This window comes from Cotesia glomerata, linkage group LG4 (genome assembly GCF_020080835.1).
Source record: "Cotesia glomerata isolate CgM1 linkage group LG4, MPM_Cglom_v2.3, whole genome shotgun sequence".
Taxonomy (NCBI): Eukaryota; Metazoa; Arthropoda; class Insecta; order Hymenoptera; family Braconidae; genus Cotesia; species Cotesia glomerata.
Genome location: NC_058161.1, coordinates 7,555,231 through 7,577,321, shown reverse-complemented (window position 1 = coordinate 7,577,321; position 22,091 = coordinate 7,555,231). Strand labels below are relative to the sequence as shown.

Genomic DNA, 22,091 nt, shown 5'->3' with positions numbered 1-22,091 from the left:
ACTCTTTTTGATGATCAACTTGATGTTGTGTTGATGCTTATGATACTTTATGTAATAAAAATATTTTCTAAAGCCACAAAAAATATTGATTGAAAATTTTTTTTACACATTAAAATTAAAACCATTTAATTTAAAATAATACTTGTCATTAAGAAAATAGTTATGGTTTTTATCGTCAGTATAATTTCTTAAAATTATATAAATAATCAAATTTACGTTTAATTAAGTTTCAAGTGTATCAACAAGAACATCAGTAATAATTAAAGCTTATGGATTCAATTAAATAACGGTATGAAAATTTCGTGACAATCGCGCGTGGACTCAACGAAAGTACCTTTATATTGAATAAATGAGCTAGTGATATTTATGAATAATGATATAAGTGTAAACTTGATAGAGAGAAAGAGACTGCGTGTCTGTGCGTGCTAGTATCAGCTGGCAACTAAAACGCATAGTGGAGTAACAAGAAATAAAATAATTCAAAACATACAAAAAAGATTCTCTTTGCATTTTTTAAAGTCAAACTAAATTTTGTATACTCAATTTATATAAAAGAAACAAAAAAACATCAATCGTGGGTATTTAATACGAAAAAAATTACAAACAAAAATTTTTTAAAGAGTCCACTAAGGTGATACAGATCAATTGGTCGGCAATAAATAAAAATTATTGCGACATTTGTACATTTTACTATATATTTTTTTGTGCCAGATGATAATTAAATGAAAAAACGTAAAAAGTGAAAGTAATTTTTTGAATGAAATGAAGACAGATAGTGGATAGAAAAAAGAATGAAGCATGAGAAAAAGATTAAGAGAACAAGAGTGATAAATAAGTGTGATAAATGATAATAATAATTAAAAATGACAAAATATATAAATCAGTTTTTTAATTAATTAATTACGAATGCTTGCGTATCGTTCGATTCATAAATAAATGATGTACCTGTGGAATTTAACAATTGTTTGTCAAAAACAAAGAATGGTAAGAAGAGAAGAAACGTTTTTGGAATAAATGAGGGTGCTGTCTAAGAACGATATTTATCTATCTGTCTATCTATCTATAAAATCCAAATAACTAAGTCTGATGAAGAAAAAAAGCTATTAAATTTTTATTCGGTATAATGATAGTAATTATTTAGTAATAATAATTATAATAATATATAATAATGAGCTTTAATGATATACATACGTAGAGCTTGTTCTAGTAGTAGATATATTAATTAAGTTATATATAGGTGAAAATAATGATAGTGCATTTAATCAATTTAAATGCCTGATTTATCCTCATCTACGCGAAGTCCCATGTAACTAGTGACATACTCTGTGTCACTGGTGCCCTCAATCCTCTTCTAAGTACCCTTAACCCAATTGAATTACCCCCAACAACTTGGGGGATCACTCATCGTCATCATTCATCCCCCAGATTTTTTAACATCGCTAACTTGTTACCACTAGTGTCGGATCTTTTCAGTGGTACAAGTTAAGAATTCAAGTGTTGATAAATCTTAATTAACATCATCAATATTACATTTTTTTTATATCTGTTAAGAATAATAATTATTTGAATAATTAGTGTTCTTGACCGTATCGTTGTAAATTAATAAGTGCATCATCATTAGTTGCAAATGCAAAGACTTAACGATGCAGCGACTCACGTGACACCCTTGTACGGCATCTTTATTGCTTAGCCACTTTTATAAAATCGTGTTAAGATCATTGTGCGAGTATGTATGGATCTGATGATAATCCATCATCTTCAACGGGTGCTGATAATAAGCCCAAAAAACCAAGTGATGATGATGTAAGTGGTGCTATTACTAATGCTCTTCACAATCGGTGTGTGGGTGTATTCATTATATACGCATTGATATAATGATCTCGAAGTTAGCGGGCAATTAATATATCATAAATCTAAAATTAAAAAAAATTTTTTTTTTTATTTAATTTGAAGAACATTACTTTGTTGGTTCGAGGATTTTTACACTAAAATTTACATCAAACATTTACGCTGACAAAAAATTTAACTTGAATCAAAAGAATAAATATTAAATCAAGAACTCCATTTTGAAAAAAATGATTTTCTTGAGCCAAAAAAATAAATCTTGAGCCAAGAAATTATTTTGGGTTTAAGTAAATTTTTCTTAGTTGACTTAAAATAATTTTTTCCTTCAAAATGGTATTCTTGTTTCAAAATTTTTTTTTCTTCAATTAAGTTAACTTTTTTAACAGTGTACGAAAAAATTTAAATTCAAATGAAAAAAATTATGTAACTTTAGAATTTTTTCAAATTTTTATATGATTTTTTTATTATAATTCTTAGAGTTGATAAGTATACACTCGGATAGAAACATTAACTTGATTTAAAAAAAAAAATCTTATAATAAAGAAAAGAAATAAATTTCTGGAATCAAGAGAAAAAATTATTGAGCTAAGATAAAATTCTTGGTTTAAAAAATATTTTTTTCTTTTGTCCCAAGAAATTTATTATTTTTGTTGTAGTAGTCTTGGTTCAAGAATTTTTATATTGATTCAAGCTAACTTTTCTACCAGTGCACCATTTCATATAATAATAATTCAATGAATCTTTGGACAATAAAATTCTCTGAAAGAAAGTCAAACACATTTTTTCAATTTTGAAATAAAAACTATCCGCTAACTCGAAGGTCACATTGAAAAATAACAAATTATAAAAATTAATTAGGATTCATTTGATCTTGATGATTTATTGCCAATTGTTGGAGAGTTCGGTCGCTATCAAAAGAAGTTACTCTGGTTGGTTTGTTTACCGGCATGTCTTCCCTGCGGTTTTTGTGCCTTTAACCAGCTATTTATGGCCTCAACACCAGCTCACTGGTGTAGAGTGCCAGGTCTTGACGCTCTGGATCCATCACGTCGGCGAAGACTCGCGATACCGGCTACTCATCAGGTGCAGAGTACTCAAAGACAATTAAAGTTGTTTTTGTTGATAATTATAACTAATATTTTGAATTAGCCAGGCATATATTATCCAGTCGTAGATTAATACTAATTTTCCCGTAGGTATTTATTTGTATCAATAACCATTGTATATTATTAATTGAGAATAATTATAATTGAAAATGTTATTATCATTATACAGCTAATATTAATATCATATGATTACATGTAATAATTGATAAATAATTTGCGGCATTGAGAGTAAGCACTTACGCTTGTCTAGAATGAACGCCCTGCTGTCTGTGGTATATATTTTTTAATAATAAATCCATTAGATTAATTTAGTGACACTAAGTCCTAAATTATTTGGATGACTGGAGGTGTGTATACACTCATTTAAATGATGAAGCTGATTTTTGTCTTAGTAGGACGTCAATGAGACTGTGTACAGCCAGTGTACGAGGTACGACGTCAATTGGTCTGATCCCATCTTCGATTCTATGTATATCGACAGCAACGTGACCAACACTTCATGGCCAATTGTACCCTGTGATCATGGATGGGAATACGATATGTCTGAAATAGTATCATCTATTGTCATTGATGTATGTATAATATTAGTTAGCTGAAGTCAGCTGTCAGCTGTCAATTTCAAAAATTTTTATAACAAATCAATTACAACAAAAAAATTTTTCTAAAAATTTTCACTAGTAATTTTTATCAGCTTTCACATGCGGTATTTTTTTATAGTAATTTAATTGCTATAAAATTATAAAAAAATTTTTAATGTGTCAATTTCAGTGTCATATAATATTTATGATACTGAAATCTGCAAACATCTGTAAATTTTTTTTAATTTTATAACGATTAAATTATTATATAATTTAATTAGAACGACTGCGTGGCCGAACGGTTTAAGTCTTAAACTGCCCGTACAACAATCGCTCAGGCGTGGGATCGAGCCCTGGCAGTCGCAATTTTTCTGCGATTTCCAAGGCTTGCTCCCTTGCCGACTGTACCCTGGCCAGGTTTCTTCTGTGGTTTCCTTGGTCACTGTGCTAAGGGGCGGGGCACAGGCAAATGCGGGTACAGATTGTAAGTCGGCCACAGCCGCGGAAAAGAGGTAAAGATGTGTATTTAGACACATCAAGGACAATAAATAGTAGGAAGGGACGTAAAAATCCCACGTGTCTAGGCCAGAAGGCTGACGCGTAAGATTCAAAAAAAAAAAAAATATATAATTTAATTATGCAAAAAGCTTCACACGTAAAAATGAAAAAAAAATATGGCACCGAAATTAGAAGACGCCTGAAATTTTTTTTATTCTTCTTGGAAAATAAAATAAATCTAAAAAATTATTTTTGAAAAATCATATTGATCATTTATTCGAACTTCTAAAGATGGAATTTTGTAAATAAATTTTTCTTGCTGTAATTTGTATGTTAAAAAAATTCTAAAATTTTTTTTTAGATTGATTTGTTATAAAAATTTCAAAAATTTTTAAATGTCCGCTGATATATCAAATTATATTTATATAATATCAAATATATTCCACTCACTAATTTTTTATTTTTCACTGATTTATTTGCGCTGCAGTTTGACTTGGTATGTGATAAAGACATATATCCAACACTAGGACTAGTCGCTCTTAACACAGGAGGTCCTATTGGAGTTTATTTGTTTGGTACTTTAAATGACAGGTAATAAATTTGCTACAAAAAAATCTGTTATTACGAATAATCATAAGACCAAAAAAGATACCTCATTAAAAAATTAATTTTTTTTTGTTTATTAGAATTGGAAGAAGACTATCTTTCTTTTCATGTTTGGCTACACTTATTACTGGAGGTATTCTTACATCAATAGCCAATAGTTTTTGGACTTGGGCTGCTTGTCGAGTGGTTGTAGGACTTACAATACCAGCTATTTATCAGATACCTTTTATTATCTGTAATTAATTTTTAATTTATTCTATATTACATTACAGATGCCATAAAGAAGTATCTTGATATTTTTCTTAGTAATAAAGAATTATTCTTGTTTTTGTAAAAGTATAACTGGTTCAATAAAATAAAAACTATTCTTTTACACCTTTACGGCATCTGTAACATAAGAAATTAAAATTATACATAAATCAACTTGAGATATTTTTTTTAATAGCTTTAGAACTTGTTGGTCCAAATTACCGATCATTTGTCACAGTAATGACATGTTCATTTTATACAATGGGGTTGTGTATGTTAGCAGCTGTAACTTATCTAGTCCCAGAATGGAGAATTTTAGCACTTATCACAAGTACGCCTTTCCTTGCTTATTTTGGGTACTGGTGGTTTTTACCTGAATCACCTCGATGGCTGTTAGCCAAAGGACGATTGAGTGAAGCAAGTGAAATTCTCCAAACTTTGGCAAAAGTAAACGGCAAAGAGTTGCCAGAATCATTTACCCAAAAGCTGAAACAACGTATGACAATGTCGAGGACGAAAAGTGAAGAAGAAAGATTACGGAGTGGACCTGGTGTTTTATCGTTATTCAAAACACCAAACATGCGCTTGAAAACTTGTTTAATTACTCTCAATTGGTAAAAATTAATTTTACTATAATTTAACATTATTAATTGAACCGACATCTAAAAATTTTTATAATTTTTTTTATTAAAAAAAATAATTACAAAAAAATTTTTCATTTGTGGAAAAATTGAATAACTATAAGTGTAATTTTTTAAAATGATTTTTTAATTCTAATTTAATAAATTAAACAAAATCAAAAAATCAAAAATGTCGATTAACTTTATAATTATATAAAAGATATATTTTTTATTCGGTAGGTTTGCAAATAACATGGTTTACGTAGGGTTGTCTTATTACGGGCCAGCTCTTGGTAATGAAGAGCATTTGAGTTTTTTCTTTTCATCATTAGCAGAGATACCCAGTTACCTTGCGTGTTGGGTTGCTATGGATCGATGGGGTCGACGGTGGCCGTTGTGTCTTTGTATGGTCACCGCCGGAATGTCTTGTGTCGCAACAGTACTTTTACCTTCTGGTAAATATTTATATTTCCTCATAACACCATCAATTATTTAATTAATAAATTTTTATAATTTACAGATGCTGTAATAACGACATTAATTTTATTTTTACTGTCAAAGTCTGCAATATCAGCATCTTTTTTAATAATCTATCCATTTGCCGGAGAATTATATCCAACACAATTACGTGGTGTTGCCATAGGATTTTCAGCGTACATCAGTGGTTTAGGATTAATTATAATTCCGTTTATAACATACTTGGTAAGACTTAATTGAATTAATTAAAAATTAATTAGTTAACGCTTTTTACGAGCATTAATGAATTTATTAGAGTACATCAATTATAATAATTTATAAGAAAAAAATATTTAAAATTCAAAGAAAATGGAAAAGTTTATCAGCATATGATATATTAATAATTATTTCTTTCGTCATAAAAGTTTATTTGTCATTGCAGGGTAGAGAAAATTTGGTATTACCTTTAGTAATACTCGGAACAGTTTCTGTGATCGGAGGATTGTCGGGGCTAAGATTACCAGAAACACTACATCATCGACTACCTCAAACAGTGGAGGAAGGAGAGCTTTTTGGAAAGGATTGGAAATGTGCTGACTGTCTTCGCTGTGTGCCCATTAAGTAAGTAGTATGATTTTTAAATAATTTATAACAATTTTAAAATCTACACAGTTATCTTACAAGTGTCAATTTATGTGAATTAAATTTTGTTTTATTTGTTTATTAAGTTATTGATATTTTTTTTAGACCTGCTTCAGCGACGACGTCGTATGAAGATCTCTCAGTCGGTGAGACAGTTGAGCTGCAATCAGTACCACGTACATCTGTGGTTGAAGTAGATCAACAACAAATACAACCAGTTAGAGGACCTAGTACAGCTACGCGTCGACTGATGCGACAGTCTAGTGTAATGGACACCCAGAGAGATTCTGACGGTTCCATTAAAATGACATACTGGTTTTAATTTATTAATAAACCAAAAAAAAAAAAATAATAATAAACAATCACGATTTGTTTCAACTTCGGAAATACTTTCTTTCTTTGTTTTTTGTTTGTAATTAATTAGATTTACAAGTGGCTACTTAAGGACGAAAGAATGTGTTGCTCATGATAATGTGCGTGCGTTAATCGAAAAAAGTATTTATTTGTTTTATTAAATCATCTTCGGCGGAGCTACAACCTCGTCGTTCGATTATAGCAACTATAAACAATACAATTTAATTGTTTTTATTTATTGTATATTTTAAAATTATAAATTATTTAAAAAATTACCTTTCTAGAAGACGACGTTTAAGTTCTGGTGGATAAGCGACGTAAATGTAATGATCCGGCATCGCTCCGGCAGCAATCAGTCTATCTTCGTCTTCATATTTTCGTCTCTCATCTAACTGACCATCACCTCCAGGATCATGTAGCGAACTAGATGGTCGATCTGGTCCATCATGAAAATCTGGATTGTCCTCGCTACCATCCATGCAATCATCGTCTCCCGAACTATATTTTTATTTTATTTTTAACTGCTTACAATTATAATTAATACTTGTTTAATTAATAAAGTGATGAATATACCTGAGGAGAAGAGAGACGACATAATAACATGCAGATATACCAGATGAAAGTAAAAACAAAAATGTAACGAACAGGTACCAAGGAGTATGACGTTGATGGCGCTTAGTATCTTCCCAATATCTATCACAACTCAAGTACCAACAAATTGCACGATTTAACTCTCCTATTAAAATTAAAATTTTTAATTATAATTAACATTGTTTTTACATAATTTTGTAATATATATTTTACCTTCTATTTCTTGAAAATCTTTTATCGAGAGATTAGCAAGTAGACCGGCTATACAATCTCGAACTAATACCTAAATAAAAAAATAAATAAATAATAATAATAATAAAATTGATAATTAAAATTCTTATACCAAAATAGTAAAGTAAAATTTACCTCACACTGTATTTTGAGCTTTTGTAATTCTTCTGGATTACAATTAGACTTAAGCTTTCTCATTTCTGACTCACGATTTCTTTCACGTCTGTCACTAGCAGCTGGGAGAGCGGCTTCCACTAAATTGCTTGTATCATTATCACCCTCGTTATCATCATTATCACAAGCGCTACTCTTGTTGTCGGTATCATGAGGAGCATCATGATCATAGCCAGAAGAAGATGACGTGGTAGTCGTTGATGTTGTTGTTGTTGATGATGATGAAGAAGTAGCTGATGTAGTGGCACGTTCACCCGTCTGGCAATGCTTCGAGTGACGATGATAAGATGGATTTGCAGAAATAATTCCCGATTTATCACCACTACCAGCATTACTACTGTACACTCTCGCTAATTCACGACATTCACAGGGCACGTAAGGTGTCACCCTACTATCCGTATTCTCTCGCCAAACTTGTACATCTGTGTTTATAGAACCTGCTGGATCGTCAACTAAAGAACCATCGAGTTCCATCATACCCAAGACATCACAACGCATGATGTCACAGTAATTTGCTAAACAAACGGCATCTTCAGCCTAAAAAATATTTAAATTATTAATTTATAACATTCATATTTAGTTTTGTGATTAATATTAAAAATATCTATTTTTAGAAATTTTGCTTGCAGTTTTAGACCAATTTTAATAATTAAAAGTTATAATATCAAACATTCAATGTTAGAATGAAGCTTCTCATTTATGATTTTAATTCAAAAACAGATTCAGCTTCTATTTATTTACAGAAAAAGTTACGATTAAAAAAAATTTTTAATTTGAAAAATTAAAAAAAAAATGAAACTTTTTGTGAAGTTTGTAAAAAATTAAAAATTTTGTAAAATACTTAACAGTTTCAATAGTAAACTGTTTAAAACTTTTCAAATATATAAATTATTAAACGACTGCAATTTCAGTAATATTAATAAAATACATACCGTATTGACATTACTTTTATGCCTGCTATCAAAATGTGCATCAAGATGTTTTTCTGCATAAAAGGATTTTCCGCACAGTCCACACGTCCACTGTGATGTCCTGTGCTGTATCTTGGCCACTTGCTGAGGGTAAAAAATGTCTCGACTGTTGTGGAATGGGCATTCTAAAGGCAATTCCACCTGATACTTTTTTAAAATTGGTATCCATCTCTGTAAAAAAATAAATATATTTAATTATAACTAACTTGAAGTTAAATTAAAAAAAAAAAAAAAATACAATATTTGAGTAAATTAAAATTTTTGTAACCTTATGCACGATTCGTCGCACCATGGACGCGCGATCCCGGGGGCATGATATTTTAAAGACAGATGGTCCTGGCCAGGGAATTACAGATAACAGCAACACCACCACAATCTATATTTAATAATATAAATAGAACGTTAATACATAATAATCAATAACGTTGAACAATAAAACTTAAACTTTATAAAAATGTTTATAAATATGAACATCAATAATTTATAAACTAAATAAATAAGTAGGTTTAATTAATAAATTTAGTATAGATTACCTCGAAGTAACAGGATTTGGTCTTCATTCATAGCCTTATGTCTGCTGAACAGATCTTGGTGATTGGCTTGTTATATTAATCACAATATCTTGTTCTTAATTAATTTCAGCTAGAATAAGTATTATTCCCGTATGATTATACTATCCGCGCACGCGTCCATTGCATTATTCCACCTACGACTCTAAGCTTTATTACACTACAGGGGGTAGTAGTATCAAACCCTAATATAAGGGATTGAAGCTCTGAGGTGGTTGGTGTCAATGAGATTGCGCAACCGCATCACCAACGCTTGATATTATATGAAATTTAACTAAAGCTTTTTCAATTGTAATTATATTATTTAAGCAATAACTTAAACTAATGAGTATATTTATTTAAATAAAATACTTATTCAGTTTGTGATCAACCTTTATTTAGAAATATGCGCACTTAATACCAGTCATCAACGAATATTTTAATAACGTTTTATTAACAAACAGAACAGTATGCACACCTTAATCACCTTATTTATTATAATTGTTGTTAATAAAATGAATAATAAAAATGAACGAGCAAACATTTTGAGAAAACAAGTATTTAAAAATGTTTTTTTTTTTAATAATAATTGCCGCCGTTTATACACACATTTAATTGTTCTCATTATATATATAGTTCTCATTCAAATAACACATTAATTTATCCGACAAAATTGCCAATGAATAATTGTTATTAAATTTATTATTCCAACATTTGTATATATAGAATAATCCAATATAATTGTGAAAATGAATAACGGCCGCTACATAAAATCGTCGTAATTATCATCGTAAGTATAACTGTCGTACTCATTGAGATGGGTGTTATCTCCTTCCAATTTTAACTTAGCTTTGCCTTTACCTTTATTCTTCTTTCCTTTATCACCTTTTTCTAATTTTTGTTTTTCAATGGCTAAATTGTTGATTGCTGTACCAAGTTTCTTTAAACTAATTGATGGTACTGAAAATAAAAAATTAAATTATTTTTAACAAAATTAATAAACACGTTTATGTTATTAATATTAATAAAAATATTTATAAAACTTACAATTAACAGCTATACGACTTATTAAGTCCTCAGCAAATGTAGGATATTCAGCATGTGACTTGTACAGATTGATTTGATGTAGCAATGATTCAGCATACTGTTCAAATTCTTCTTTAGTGTCTGGTATCAGTACATCATCAGGTGCGACGCCTTTAAAAATATTATTAAATTTATAAGATACTTTGCTGTTATTAATTACTTTCAAAAACTTGCTTTTTTATAATGAAGATCATCTGTTACATTGACCAGGAACAATACAGGATAGATTGATAATGAAACGCAATGGCAATTAGGTAAATACGTCTAGAAAAAAAATTCATTTACACTGTATTTCTGTTTTGCATGAAATTGCGATTTTTATTACAATACAATAACATTATATGTTATGTTAGTTAAATTTTATCAATTTTCACTTTTTCTTCTTTTTTAAATGTTTAATTGACAATCGAGACTTATTTATCATTCATTATTAATATTATTACTATTATTATTAATAATAATATTCAATTTCATTGTTTTAATAATTATCTTATTTCCTGAGCGTTATCATCTATCTCTAGTACGGTTCCTGACAATTTAAACCATTATTTGTTTTAATGTCTCATTAGTAATTTAGCAATAGAAATAAATCAATTTTTTCCATGACAAACTCACTGATAACAATCGATTTTCTTCTGTATTTAAAAATTTTCAATACTAAATAATTTATCGTTTATGTTCTTGAGCTTCATTACCATCAATTCAGTCTATTTGCACAGAAAAATCGATTTGACTTTGTTCATGCGTAATACTGCAATAATTTTTAAACAATTTGTTGATTTATCAACAAATTTTAGCGCATTTTATGCTATTATTTATATTACAAAGAAAATATCAATTTATGCGCGAGTTACTTTTTTTTTTATAGTTATTATAATTTAACATTTTCTTCATTTATAATGACTTTGTAATGCCTCTTTAGTTATTTAATGACTCTTAATATGTAGATATAAATTTAATACAAATATTTTCATGTACGAAAGAGTATTAATATTGTGAAAAGTATAAAAATTAATATTTGCGCGAACCCGAATTTATACCATTTTAAATATAACATCACAAAATATTCAATTTGATTGTTTTGTTTGATAAAACTCAATAGATAATGGCATAATGACTTGGGTTATTTTTTAGAAGTTTTAGGAGGTTTACGGGGACTAAAGTCTACAAGGTTTGACAAACCAAAAGTTTCCATCGCCAGTCGTAGATCAGCTTCCTCAGCCATTTTTTGTCGCCTTAATTGCTCAGCTCTCCTTTCCTCAGGTGTCATTGCTTCTTCCTTCTCTTTAGCTTTCTTTTCAGCTTCTTCACGAGCTTTTCTCTAATAATTTATTGAATTAATTATAAATATTATTATAAGAATAAAAAAATAGTCAAAAACACTAACTATTCCGTCTACAAAAACGAATTGTTCATAAGAAATAATTTATCAATTTACCTCTCGCTCTTCAATTTTTTCAGCTACTTTTTTCTTCGGTTTAGCTTTAGGTTTTGGTGCTTCTGCTGGTTTTTCTACATCTTTTTTTTCTTCTTCCTCATCAGCATCTTCCCAACTATCCTGTTTCGTTGAAATTTTTTAAATATTAATATTTAAATATAATTGACATATTTATACTCAAAGAGATTTTTAACAATTTCATTTGTAAATTGTTGAAAATGTCGAAATATAAATTCAAAGTAATTATCGATCGAGAAATTTCTCTAACATCAATTTAATGCACAATAAATAAAACAGCATGATTTATGATATCATATTGAAGAAAAGGTTAAGCATAGAAATTGGCATAAAAATGTGAATTTTCAAGTATAATAATCAAATAATTTACCTTAACTTCTTCTTCTTCATCTTCACCTTCCCATTTATTTGAACGTAAGGTCATTTCTAATTTTGCATCAATATTATCCGCATCTACAAAATATTAATAATTTTATTATACCTTATGCTGCGGAGCAATTAAATTTTTTTTTAGTCCATGTGAAATGCAGATGAATCATCGTTCGAGTACTTACCCCACGAGTCCTCCATTGTAATTTTTTTCTAAGTTAATCTTAACGAGGCTGATTTATATAATTTAAAAAACACAATAATTTTTACTTAAAACTGTTTTAAAATATCCTTGAAATAATCCAGATTGGTATTTATTCGACGCGACTAATAGAAAGCCTCGTGTTCAGTTCAGCCCACGAAAACCAGACGGAAACAGCCACCCGCGGGTCGTTTGTAGTTTTATTTTTACTCACCGTAGCGCTGTGTTGAATTCTCTGAGCACTTATGATCACTTAGACATAGTTACGGAATGGATAACTCACGACAATTTCAAAATGAAAATATCATTGGAAATAAAAATGGAAGAATTGAAAAAAAAAATTTTTTATAAAAGTTAAGGTAATATTATATTTAAATTAAAAAGAAAATTAGTTTATTCATTTACAAATATAAAGCATTCAAAAAATATTTAGGGCCAGTTTTTCAATACGAGATAAAATTATATCCAAGATAAAATTAATTACATTAAAGTTAGCAGTCACTTGACTATTTTTTAATTTTATCTAACAAAAAAATTTGTTCTAAGAAATTATTTAAAAAAAATTGCATTTTTAATTTTTTTAAATTTCTAAATGTCAATTTTTTGTTTTTCATTTTTTTTGCCACAATTTATTTGTTACAGAAATGTACATGTCTATTCATACGTAAAAAAGTCCTGATAAATCCACGCCGCGCGAATGTAAGGGCCCTTTTATTCACGCTGCGTGATTTATCAGGATTTTTGTCCGTTTGAATAGACACATTTATTTTATTCATTCACAATTGTTAAGGGGACCGGTGGTCTAGCGGCCTAAAATTTAAGCTATTTTAAAATAGTATATTACACACCTGTGGCAAGAAAATGAGAAATGTCTCAGAACACATATATGTTGCCCGAGGCGAAGCCGAGGTCGACATATATGTGATCTGAGATATTTATTATTTTCCTGCCATAGGTTTGTATACTATTTTTCTGTCCGACAGAGGCGGAAAGCGGCAATTTCGTTTAGCGCAGCGGGCCGAAAGTTGCCACTTTCCGCCTGGAGGGCAGAAAAAGTCTTTTTCTCACCTTCGGGCGGAAAGCGTCAATTTTCCTCCCGCTGCGCTAAACGAAAATGCCGCTTTCCGCCTCCGTCGAGGAGAAAAATAGTATACACACCACGGGCAGTAAATAAGAACCCGAGTCAAAATTCGAGTCCCGTTTTGACCGTAAATGCCAACTCTTTAAAGTCTAATATGCCGCTGAAAATCGAGTCTGTTTTGACCGTACAAGACGGTATCGGAGAATAATACGGTTAAAACAGGCGTACGCACGTCTGTTTTGACCGTAAAATTTCCAGGAGTATATAATATTATCATTATTAATATTATTACTATATTTGTCATCTTGTTGATTATTATTATTTCTCTTGCCATCTTGTAGTTCTTAGGCGCGAAAATTCAAATTAATAAAAACATGAAAAGTTGACATTTAAAATTAAAAATGAAATAATAATATTTTTCAAAAATTTGAATTTTTGGACTAAATTCAGCTTAGTTCATTAATTTTTGATATTTTTCTTTTTTTAATCCAACAATTGACGTTTTTCATATTTTTTATTCTAAAATTCAAATTCTCCTATCTCCTTACTCCTTAATCTGTACAAACTGGACACAATAACCCCTGTTCATAAAAAACTCTCCCAAATTCTAGGAAATCATTCATTTTGTTTTTTATTACAAAATTAATTTATATATTTTTGTGCTCATAAACGATTTTGATAGTAGTAATTGTAATAATTGTTAGTATTATTAATTCCTACTACTTATTTTTTATAACAATAATAATTATTATTCATAATAATAATTATTATTATTATTCATAATAATAATTATTATTATGAATAATAATTATTATTATGAATAACAATAATAATTATTATTCATAATAATAATTATTATTATTATTCATAATAATAATTATTATTATTATTCATAATAATATTATTGCAGTGATTAAAACAAAAAAATAAATAAATGGGATTTCAGTTGATTTGAACCCGTACCCCTAAGTATTTTAAAATTTAATTTATTATTTATTATTATTATTATTTCAAGCCTGGTTTGACCGTAATCGTGGTACAATGGGACAAAACTCCACTAGTTACGGTGAAACCAGGCTCAGTTTAAATGAGCTATCAATACAGCGCCAAGTCTATTTTGACCGTAAAATTGAGATGGGAAAAATTACGGTTAAAACGGAACTCGAATTTCGACTAAGCCTCAGATCACATGTTTATTGACCTCGGCTTCGCCTCGGACAACAATTACATGTGATCTGAGACATTTCTTATTTTACTGCCCTAGATGTGTAATATACTATTCTATATGGAGGGAATGACTAATGCTTTCAAATTTTTTTACACTTATTCTATTACTTATCAACTACATAAAAATAAAAATCAAAACAAAAAAAAAATTTTTTTTTAATTAGAAAAATGGTGCTGAAATCCTCCTCTAAAAAAAAAATGGACCTGACTGGTGGGGGTAGATTGATCTCTCCCTCTGATCTGAAATTAAAAAATACGACCGATTTTTAATTAGTATAAGTATAATTATCGTCGGAACTAGAATGAAAAAAAAAAATAGTATATTGTGTGACTAGGGATGAAACAAAACGATTTCAGACCAGAGTGAAGTTGCCTGCCCGAGCGAAGCGAGGGCTGGCATCACTCGGTCTGAAATCGTGTTTCATCCCGCGTCACACATTATATTTTTCATATAAGTTGCATTAAAAATGCTAGTTTCAATGTCTGGAGCCAACCAGAACTAGATAGTTTCAGACGAACAGCGAAAATACCATTTCATTATGAAACTTATAATAAAATAGAAAGTAATAGTTTATTTTTTACCAAACATTATTCGTAAATTGACAAGTTTTCTTTTATCATTCTTATTTATGCTTAATAACAGAATTATGATATGTCAATACAGTTAACGGTTAGAATGACAATTATAAAGGTATAAAATAAACAAACAATTGATAGGATTGAAAATAAAGCTGCAACTTCACCTCGCGGACAGAAAATCGTCATTTTCTGTCCGCCGGGAAGAAATAATTGATACCTGCCCGGCACAGCCGCATTGGTCTGAAATTGTCTAGTTTCGGTTGGCTCAACAGGCATTGAAACTTACATTTTCAATGCAGGTTATATGAAAAAAAATATTTGACAAAATGGCGCGTAGTTAATAAAAAGTATTTTTTGAAAACGAATTTCAGATTTTTACTTTTAACTACACGCCATTTTGTCAAATATTTTTTTTTTTCATTCTAATTCCGACGATAACTGTACTTATACTAATTAAAAATCAATCATTTTTTTTATTTCAGATCAGAGGGAGAGATCAATCTACCCCCAGCAGTCAGGTCCATTTTTTTTTAGAGGGCGACTTCAGCGCCATTTTTCTAATTAAAAAAAAAATTTTTTTTTATTTTGATTTTTATTTTTGTGTAGTTGATAAGTAATAGAATAAGTGTGAAAAAATTTTGAAAGCATTAGTCGTTCCCTTCATATAGAAATAAAATTTTTAAAATAGCTTAAATTTTAGACAGCTACACCACCAGGTGGTCCCTTTAAATACTTGATAATTTCTTGGACTTTTCTCAATAAGAAAAATATTAAGAAAATTTTTAAAAATATTTTACGTATAAAAGTTTTAAAAATTATTACTGTAAATAGTGAAAAAAAATTTTTTTTTATTAGTAATTGATTTTTTATTTTTTGGAGAATTCTTCAAAATAAATGCTTCCCAGAAATCTATTTTATAATTAACGATTATTTTGATATTTTTCATTAATAAATATCTTAGGTTTGTGATGGAGTCGTAACTTCTAACCAAAGATGTCTCTGTCAAGTTGATGACATTATAAAATAAATTTTGCTACCAATGTGTACAACACGTATTGACGCCGACAGCAGCTATTTACTAAGCATTCCATTTTGTAATCTGTGAAGCTGAACTAACTGTACAAGGGTACTTAAGTATTCCTTTCCAAGTGCGTATAATTAAAAAATAAATAATTTGATAGTTCTGCGAATAATTTTTTTTAAATAATTAAAAAAATAATTATACTTAGATATTTTAGTTTACACCAGACAGTGGAAAGTTATTTTCAAAAATATGGCAAGTGATAGACCTAGCGATCTTTCGTTATTTATTCGACTCCGAAAGAATAAACTTAAAAACATGATCACACTGAATAATAATTTAATGTTAAATCATGTGATTCGAGCAGGGAATCTTGAAGAAGTTAAATTGCTTATAGAAAGAGGTGTTGACATTAATAAGCCAGGACGACACTCGTGGACACCACTTCACATGGCCGCGTGGGGTGGACAGTACCAGATCCTTAAAATTCTGATTAAAAATGGTGCTATAGTAGATTCGACTTTATTTGATGCCTCCATAAAACCCGGATGGACACCGCTTCATTTGGCAGTTCGGAAAAATCGAATCAGATGTGCAAAGCTTCTCCTTAGAAACGGAGCAAGTGTTGACTCAGTCGAAAATAATGTTTACCATCCACTCCAAATCGCCGTGTTAAACGGTAGCGTAAAGATGGCGGCTCTGCTTTTAGATCATGGTGCAGACATAAATCTTAAATTTGATCGAAAAGATGAATTTTTGAAATTACTCAAGCCTAATACACCATGTGCTAATTTTTTGGCGGGGCGTAAATTACCTCTGTTACATTTTTCGATTCTCCAAAAATTAGACAAAATGACGGAATTGTTGTTAAATCGTGGTGCTGATATCGATTCGAAAAGTTTCACGGAAGAAACAACGCTGATGCAAGCCGTTCGAGTTAATGATCTAAAATTAGTTGAGCTGTTATTGGCGAAAGGTGCTAATCCTAATGATCGTGATATCTATGGACTACCTGTATTGTTTTGTATAGTATTCAATATTAATTCATTAACTTCAAGGTACAGCAAAGAAGAATATAATAAAATAGATACAAAATTGAAGATAGTGCGTTCTTTAGTGAATGCCGAAGCTAATGTTAATGTTACGTCTTCGGGTGATAATAATAATAATAATCGCTCACTTGTTTTTTATGCAGCCGAGCGTGGATACCATTCAATAGTAAACTTTTTGTTGTATGAAAGTGATTTTGATTCCAATAAAATCACCCTAGATGCTGTTATGAGTGTCAGACTTCAATTTAATTTAATTACACCAGATATTATACACGATCGTCATTATCTAAATGATCTAAATGTTGCCATTCGTAACTCAGTTTGTCGAATAGTGGAATACGCAATCAGTAGACACTTATTCAGATTATCGGTTTGCCCAAGATTGTTACATGGATTATTACACGATATATCAGTTAATTTTTATATTAGTAGGCAAGCACAATCGATGTTAGTTAAAATTATGTTAAATAAATACCAAAAGATGATTAATCATATGAAACAAACAAAGATTGGGGACACCAATATCACTTATTGGTATCTATCAACGTGTGATAAAAACGAGTTGATTAAATTGACAGCCCATAAAGAAATAATGAACTTATATGTACCTTATTGTATTTCTAAATACTATCCATATAGTTACATGTTGAAAAAACGTGTTAATACTTTTTATATAAGAAGAATATGGGTCGAAAAATTAACAGAAATTCTATTTAATTTCTACAAAAATTATTTACCGTATGATTGTTGTGAAAGAATAGCTGATTTCTTTAACTATAAACAATTAAAAGCGATTTTTAATTTTGATGACTAAAATACATAGTGAAATATTTTCTTAGTTTGATTTTATTTTATAGATTCAATTTTATAAAGCTGGAATGCATAGATAACATATATCTAGAAATTATAAATTTTTTAACGGTAAAAAGTAAACAATTATGTACAATATCTTTTTTAGTATTTTTATTTTTAATACTAATGCATCGATAAACTTACTTCTGAAGGAAAAAGAGACGACCTCAATAAAATTTTGTAAATACACATGCATACATAGTGACATCCTGGTAGAAATAATCAAAATTGCTTCCTAGGATCTCAAAACGTGGAGATCTAATAAGAATTCGATTTTTAAAATTTAGAGTAAACCAATAACTTGATTTAGGAGAAAAATTCTTGAATTATCGAAGAGTTTTTAAAGAGCATCAAGTAAAATTTTCTTGAACTAAGAACAATTTTGATTCGATAAAAAATTCTTCTATTTGATTCAACATGATGAAACTCATTAAAATGGTGTTTTTGATTCAAGGTTTTTTTTTTTAATCAGGTTCATTTTTTTATAGGTATAGCATTGTCTAAAATTATATAGAGTCTAAAACCTAAGTAATTAAAGATAACATTTTGAGATTAAGCAGCGTATGTATACGAAAAGAAGTTTATAGTCTTAATGATGACGTTGAAGAACTCTGCTTTGACGCTACCAAGTAGGTACACATTTCAAACTTTATTCTTCACTGCTTATTATCAAAATGGAATCTTTATAATTTTATAGAAACTTTTAATTTTACAGTATGATTAATAGTATAATGAAATACTACATATTTGTTAAAATCTATGTAAAAATTTTAATAAACTGTATAAATTTTAATTCTATGTTTTTATTATTTTATTGGTTTGATTTTTTAAATCAACAAGGTAATTATTTTTTTTTTTTTTACGTACTTGAATTTCTTTTTAGGTTTACTATCAGTATCATCAAAAAATTCAGTTTATTCTTAGGCATTATACCTTTTTTAAATTCGGCACATTTATCATAAATAACAATAAATTAATATTCCATGATATTTATTTGTTGCTTAAATTAGTTTTTGGCCATTTTCCAGTCAGTATGAATCAAATAAAGTGATATAACATAATCGCAAAATTATCCAAACGGTACACACACTTAATTATTGATCTATATAAATGGAATAAATATTATTCTCTCACAGCGAGTAAAAAAGATATATAACCACCCGATGTTTTCAGCAACTGAAAATATAACACATTTTTTACATCGAACTTTCATATTAGTTTAAACTAAAAAAATTCTGGCTTTTATTGAAAAATATCCGAATAATAAAAAATTTTCTACTATAAATAAAATTAATATTTCTATATGAAAATTAAAAATCACTTATTGATAAAAATAAATTTTTACTTGAACGAAAGTATTCATAGTTAAAGGAACTAGATTTCCAGCCGTAATCTGAAGTGGATTTTGAGAGCGAAAAGTCATAAGTATAATTTGTTTTGCTTCATGAGAATCACATGATATCCAATTACAATTGCAACTAGCGGTATGAACTGCTTGGCTCTAAAGATAATTTCAATAAATATTAAACGTTCGTTGGAAACATAAAAAAAATTGATATTTATATATTAATTATATTTCATAATTTGATAGTCAAATAAAACCTATTAATCTAAATAATTAAATATTAAAGAAATGAAAATTCACCTGTGTAACAAGGTTTTCTCCAACCCATGAATAAACGAATGTTAAAAACAAACAATAACTTAAAAACTGAATATAAAAAATCATTTGTGTTATCGGCAAGTCAATTGAATTATCTGTAAATACCTATATAAATAAAATGACATTATCAACACTTACTTTTCTTAATTGAAACAAAAAAAAAAAACATCTATATACAACTTTACAAACTTACATTGATAAATTGAAATCCTTGGATACAAAAGGTAATAGCAACAGAACCAAACAATACGAGTAACATCAAGCTAAACACTTTTTCAATGTCGTGCGTAAATCTAGTCATATACAAGCTTACTATTTTTATTGAATATATTATCTATAACTATTCTCCAATAAAAATAATAAACAAAAAACACTATTGTAATGAAAGAAAATATCAGTAAATAAATACCGAATCAGTCGAACGTGGTTCTTGATATGTTCTCGCAGAAGCTTTGAAAAATATTGGGGTCTATCAGCAACTGCTTGAACTCTACTTGCAAGTATTTCCAATTGACCACATACATGAAGAATAATCATGCCAAATAATACATCTGAGCTTGTATAAGCAACTGCCGAAAGTCCACATCCAACAATTTGACTAATTCTTGTTAATTGATAACTGTATGCTGTCGAAGTGTCGTAAAAATACATTGCTTGAAGAGAAAATAGGTTTTCAGGATCATCTGTCAAATTAGTAACTGTACGTAAGACAATTCCAAATGTTAGTGGGCCTTGGTACAATATGAGACTAAAAAAAGCGCCACATAATCCACAAATAGTCATTATCCTAGAAATTGTTGCGTATTTAAACATTATGTCCTTTTCTGACTTGTCTGTAACTCTATGCCAATCTTTTTCAATCTCGTCAAAAAGTCCAACTAAAACTTAAAAAAAAATTTGTGTTAGCTTTATTAATTTCCATATTTAAAAAAAAAATATTATTTAGTTTTTTTTTTTGTTACAAACCTTTTTTGTGCCACCATAAGATAAATATTTTTAATTCACATGTTGTGATGGGTAAATTAACAATAAGATTGTCAACGATTAATGTCAAGTCACCCCATACTTTTATCAGAGCCAATGTTTGAGGAAAAGTTACAAAACTAAATATTCCAGTAACAAAAATAAATGTCTGAAAATTAGATGTTATTGTTTGCCATTGTGATTGATTATCGTAATACCATACACCAAGAATTTTCAAAACTGCGCGGTTTAGTCCTACTGCCCATTTTACGTCTTTGTCAGTAGTAGTATTAACATTATTAAATGAAGTATTGTTTAAGGAGCTTGCAGAAAGTTTCATTGCGATCGTTGAATTGCAACTGAACAGTTCACTACTTAACAAGAGTACGCTGCAGTTTTTTTTATCCTAGCTTCAGGAAGTTATACTCGCTTTCTTGAATAATTAATTTGAACTCATATCAATAATGCAGCTAGTTCTGATCAGGCTTAACTTATTATTAACGATGGTATCGTTAAATTTTTTGTAAATAAGTTCGTAAAACTGAACAGAACTTTTTTACGGTGGATCTATAAAAAAATTACATTGTCTCGCGACTTGAGTAACAAAGTATAATTTTAGTTGCTATCAAGTTACAGAGCGGAATATTTTTTTATAATTATGAATATTTTATTAAGTACGACTAGTCATAATGTCTGAAAAATTTTTTAAAAAAGAAAGAATATTATCATTTAATATTTTATACACTGAAAAAAATTGTAGGGAAAATTATAATAGCAACATTGTAATCCAGGAGTAGACTTTCAGTACGGTCACTTTGATAAATTTGAAATTTACGATTTTACTTCGTAGAATTTAGATATTTACTATTTTTATAATGACATTGTAGTTGACAGACATTAGAAATTTTTTTATAATTTTATAAAAACAAAATTATTATGAAAAAAAATTTAATAAAAAAATTCCATATGTGAAAATTAAAAAAAATTAGTGAAAATTTTTAAAAGTACCACGAATGAGAGGTTGTGACGTTAATTATGTTTAACTTAAATCAATAAATTCAATTCTTTTAT

At 28.9% G+C, this 22,091-nt stretch overlaps 5 protein-coding genes across 7 annotated transcripts; 2 read left to right on the top strand and 3 right to left on the bottom strand.

Moving 5' to 3' along the window:
- Positions 1–1,180: 1,180 nt before the first annotated feature.
- On the top strand, positions 1,181–7,162 carry LOC123264072 (carcinine transporter). 2 transcript variants are annotated; one of them, XM_044727135.1, is made up of 10 exons: positions 1,181–1,803; positions 2,704–2,928; positions 3,347–3,523; positions 4,515–4,618; positions 4,714–4,868; positions 5,079–5,496; positions 5,743–5,957; positions 6,023–6,204; positions 6,401–6,579; positions 6,706–7,162. In XM_044727135.1, the coding sequence occupies exons 1-10, from the start codon at positions 1,729–1,731 to the stop codon at positions 6,920–6,922; spliced, it is 1,947 nt and encodes a 648-aa protein (XP_044583070.1). In that variant the 5' UTR covers positions 1,181–1,728; the 3' UTR covers positions 6,923–7,162. The 2 variants fall into 2 exon arrangements, with proteins under 2 accessions (XP_044583070.1, XP_044583071.1); XM_044727136.1 differs by lacking the exon at positions 1,181–1,803 and having other exon boundaries at positions 2,813–2,928; positions 3,344–3,523.
- LOC123264073 lies at positions 6,969–9,701 on the bottom strand. The gene is made up of 8 exons (XM_044727137.1): positions 9,455–9,701; positions 9,190–9,297; positions 8,883–9,092; positions 7,912–8,487; positions 7,759–7,828; positions 7,528–7,690; positions 7,231–7,452; positions 6,969–7,159 (listed from the first exon to the last, which is right to left on the bottom strand). Exons 1-8 carry the CDS (start codon positions 9,479–9,481, stop codon positions 7,132–7,134), a joined length of 1,404 nt encoding a protein of 467 aa, XP_044583072.1. The 5' UTR covers positions 9,482–9,701; the 3' UTR covers positions 6,969–7,131.
- A 143-nt stretch (positions 9,702–9,844) lies between these two features.
- On the bottom strand, positions 9,845–12,772 carry LOC123264074 (eukaryotic translation initiation factor 3 subunit J). The gene is made up of 6 exons (XM_044727138.1): positions 12,566–12,772; positions 12,382–12,464; positions 11,994–12,113; positions 11,738–11,876; positions 10,517–10,666; positions 9,845–10,429 (listed from the first exon to the last, which is right to left on the bottom strand). The coding sequence occupies exons 1-6, from the start codon at positions 12,579–12,581 to the stop codon at positions 10,233–10,235; spliced, it is 705 nt and encodes a 234-aa protein (XP_044583073.1). The 5' UTR covers positions 12,582–12,772; the 3' UTR covers positions 9,845–10,232.
- Positions 12,773–16,426: 3,654 nt separating this feature from the next.
- LOC123264210 (ankyrin-1-like) lies at positions 16,427–18,613 on the top strand. The gene is made up of 2 exons (XM_044727386.1): positions 16,427–16,617; positions 16,708–18,613. The coding sequence occupies exon 2, from the start codon at positions 16,743–16,745 to the stop codon at positions 18,354–18,356; it is 1,614 nt and encodes a 537-aa protein (XP_044583321.1). The 5' UTR covers positions 16,427–16,617; positions 16,708–16,742; the 3' UTR covers positions 18,357–18,613.
- A 754-nt stretch (positions 18,614–19,367) lies between these two features.
- LOC123264214 (odorant receptor 43a-like) lies at positions 19,368–21,413 on the bottom strand. Of its 2 annotated transcripts, none has more exons than XM_044727391.1 (6): positions 21,024–21,413; positions 20,467–20,935; positions 20,251–20,350; positions 20,040–20,162; positions 19,740–19,895; positions 19,368–19,570 (listed from the first exon to the last, which is right to left on the bottom strand). In XM_044727391.1, the coding sequence occupies exons 1-6, from the start codon at positions 21,358–21,360 to the stop codon at positions 19,517–19,519; spliced, it is 1,239 nt and encodes a 412-aa protein (XP_044583326.1). In that variant the 5' UTR covers positions 21,361–21,413; the 3' UTR covers positions 19,368–19,516. The 2 variants fall into 2 exon arrangements, with proteins under 2 accessions (XP_044583326.1, XP_044583325.1); XM_044727390.1 differs by having other exon boundaries at positions 20,467–20,941; positions 21,024–21,411.
- Positions 21,414–22,091: the final 678 nt, after the last annotated feature.

What these genes read in the sequence shown, in the direction of transcription:
- LOC123264210 (XM_044727386.1), top strand. Translation starts at nt 16,743, where the DNA reads ATGGCAAGTGATAGACCTAGCGATCTTTCGTTATTTATTCGACTCCGA.
- LOC123264214 (XM_044727390.1), bottom strand. Translation starts at nt 21,360, where the DNA reads ATGAAACTTTCTGCAAGCTCCTTAAACAATACTTCATTTAATAATGTT. An exon ending in GAGAAAACCTTGTTACACAG is followed by an intron (nt 19,896 to 20,039) that starts GTGAATTTTCAT and finishes AATTATCTTTAG; the next exon opens with AGCCAAGCAGTTCATACCGC. An exon ending in CTATGAATACTTTCGTTCAA is followed by an intron (nt 19,571 to 19,739) that starts GTAAAAATTTAT and finishes TTATATTTTCAG; the next exon opens with TTGCTGAAAACATCGGGTGG.
- LOC123264074 (XM_044727138.1), bottom strand. An exon ending in AAAAAATTGAAGAGCGAGAG is followed by an intron (nt 11,877 to 11,993) that starts GTAAATTGATAA and finishes ATAAATTATTAG; the next exon opens with AGAAAAGCTCGTGAAGAAGC. An exon ending in AAGTCGTATAGCTGTTAATT is followed by an intron (nt 10,430 to 10,516) that starts GTAAGTTTTATA and finishes TTTTATTTTCAG; the next exon opens with TACCATCAATTAGTTTAAAG.
- LOC123264073 (XM_044727137.1), bottom strand. Translation starts at nt 9,481, where the DNA reads ATGAAGACCAAATCCTGTTACTTCGAG. An exon ending in ATAAAAGTAATGTCAATACG is followed by an intron (nt 8,488 to 8,882) that starts GTATGTATTTTA and finishes AATATTTTTTAG; the next exon opens with GCTGAAGATGCCGTTTGTTT. An exon ending in AAACGTCGTCTTCTAGAAAG is followed by an intron (nt 7,160 to 7,230) that starts GTAATTTTTTAA and finishes TATTGTTTATAG; the next exon opens with TTGCTATAATCGAACGACGA.
- LOC123264072 (XM_044727135.1), top strand. Translation starts at nt 1,729, where the DNA reads ATGTATGGATCTGATGATAATCCATCATCTTCAACGGGTGCTGATAAT. An exon ending in TTCCGTTTATAACATACTTG is followed by an intron (nt 6,205 to 6,400) that starts GTAAGACTTAAT and finishes TTGTCATTGCAG; the next exon opens with GGTAGAGAAAATTTGGTATT. An exon ending in CTTCGCTGTGTGCCCATTAA is followed by an intron (nt 6,580 to 6,705) that starts GTAAGTAGTATG and finishes TATTTTTTTTAG; the next exon opens with ACCTGCTTCAGCGACGACGT.